This window comes from Fulmarus glacialis, unplaced genomic scaffold (genome assembly GCF_000690835.1).
Source record: "Fulmarus glacialis isolate BGI_N327 unplaced genomic scaffold, ASM69083v1 scaffold8382, whole genome shotgun sequence".
NCBI classification, from domain to species: Eukaryota; Metazoa; Chordata; class Aves; order Procellariiformes; family Procellariidae; genus Fulmarus; species Fulmarus glacialis.
Genome location: NW_009198388.1, coordinates 1 through 1,350, shown reverse-complemented (window position 1 = coordinate 1,350; position 1,350 = coordinate 1). Strand labels below are relative to the sequence as shown.

The window sequence follows — 1,350 nt, the reverse complement described above, 5'->3', positions numbered from 1 at the left end:
AGATGTCAAAGGCATTTAGCATCTTGTAGGGTCGGGCCTACTGGCAGATGGTTGAGGGAAAGGCTACGCACAAAGAGGGCAGAGAGGAAGGGAAAGAAGTGGGAGTGGAGAGGGGTAGAATTGCCCTGAGTTTTATCCTCTGCAAATAAGTCAGCGGTTTTATCATCAAGCACTGAAGGAGTTAAGCACTAAAGCACAGACACTTAATCAGCTTTCCCCCTTCCTTTCACATGTGATTGGAATGAAGCTGCACCGAAGGGGCCCAAAGGGCTTATAACAGCTCAATTTCGCAGCCTTCAGTTTTAATCCCCGTCACCCAGGCTAAGCAGCATGGTGGTGCTGGGGCTACTACTCCACAGCAGTCCGAGCACCTGGATGACGATGGTCTTCCTCCTCCTCTTCCTCCTCCTCTGCAGCCTGCAGGTGGCTGGAGAGCTCCTGGATCACAGCAGCCCTACCAATCTGGTCATTTCTCCTCTTCTCCATAATCAGATCCTCCAGGCTCTGAAACTCCAGCGTGTGGCTGCGCTTATCACCCAGCCGGATCTGCAATCGGTAGGGCTGCTTGCCTATGCGCAGCTCCCCACCGATTTTAAACTCCCGCTTGCCATACCGGCACCAGGCAGCGAAACACTCAGAGTTTCTCCAGCTCAAGTCCCGGTCCTTGCAACCCACCTGCTCCAGGGCGTTGCGCACCACCACGGCCGGGCTGAGGGGTTTGTAGCGGTACAGCTGGTTGGCAATGCGGCCCCGTCTGCCCTGGCTGGCATCGGTGAGGAAGCTGTTCACCACCTCCAGCCTATGCAGGTGCACAACTTGAAAATCCCCGACATAGACCACCCAGTGCGGATACTGGGCCTGGCACACAAACTCCACCAGGTCACCTGGTTTGCACCTATTCAGCAGGTTCTCCGGCGTGTAGGTGCTCAGATGCCCCCCACCTCCTTCATCACCCTCCTCTGGCAGTGCATCCTCTTCAGAAAAGCTCTTCTGGTAAATACACTCGTCCCGGTAATAGACCGAGCACTCCACCTCATGCAGCTGGGGATCGTAGGGCTGCAGGGCAGGGTGCTCACCCCCCAGGTCATGCACCGAATCCTGCTGCTGCTCCAGCTCATCATCGTCATTCGAAAAGATGTAGGAGACCCCGATCCTGGGCCCTTCATCTCTGTCCATACCTGTCGGGTCGGCCGTGGGAACTTCCTTGTAGTTCAGATGGGTCAGCTTCTCCACCTGGTTCCCCATGCCCACTGCAACGACAGACACACAGCGGGGCCATGAAGGCAGGCAGGGGGGCGAGAGGCTTCCAGAGAAACAGCGGGGTGGCAGGGCACGGCTTCCCCCCCCACC

The 1,350-nt window shown here is 57.0% G+C and overlaps 1 protein-coding gene across 1 annotated transcript; it reads right to left on the bottom strand.

Annotated features, from left to right (window-relative positions):
- Positions 1–348: 348 nt before the first annotated feature.
- FAM84B (family with sequence similarity 84, member B) lies at positions 349–1,269 on the bottom strand. The gene has a single exon (XM_009572871.1). It carries the CDS (start codon positions 1,243–1,245, stop codon positions 349–351), a length of 897 nt encoding a protein of 298 aa, XP_009571166.1. The 5' UTR covers positions 1,246–1,269.
- Positions 1,270–1,350: the final 81 nt, after the last annotated feature.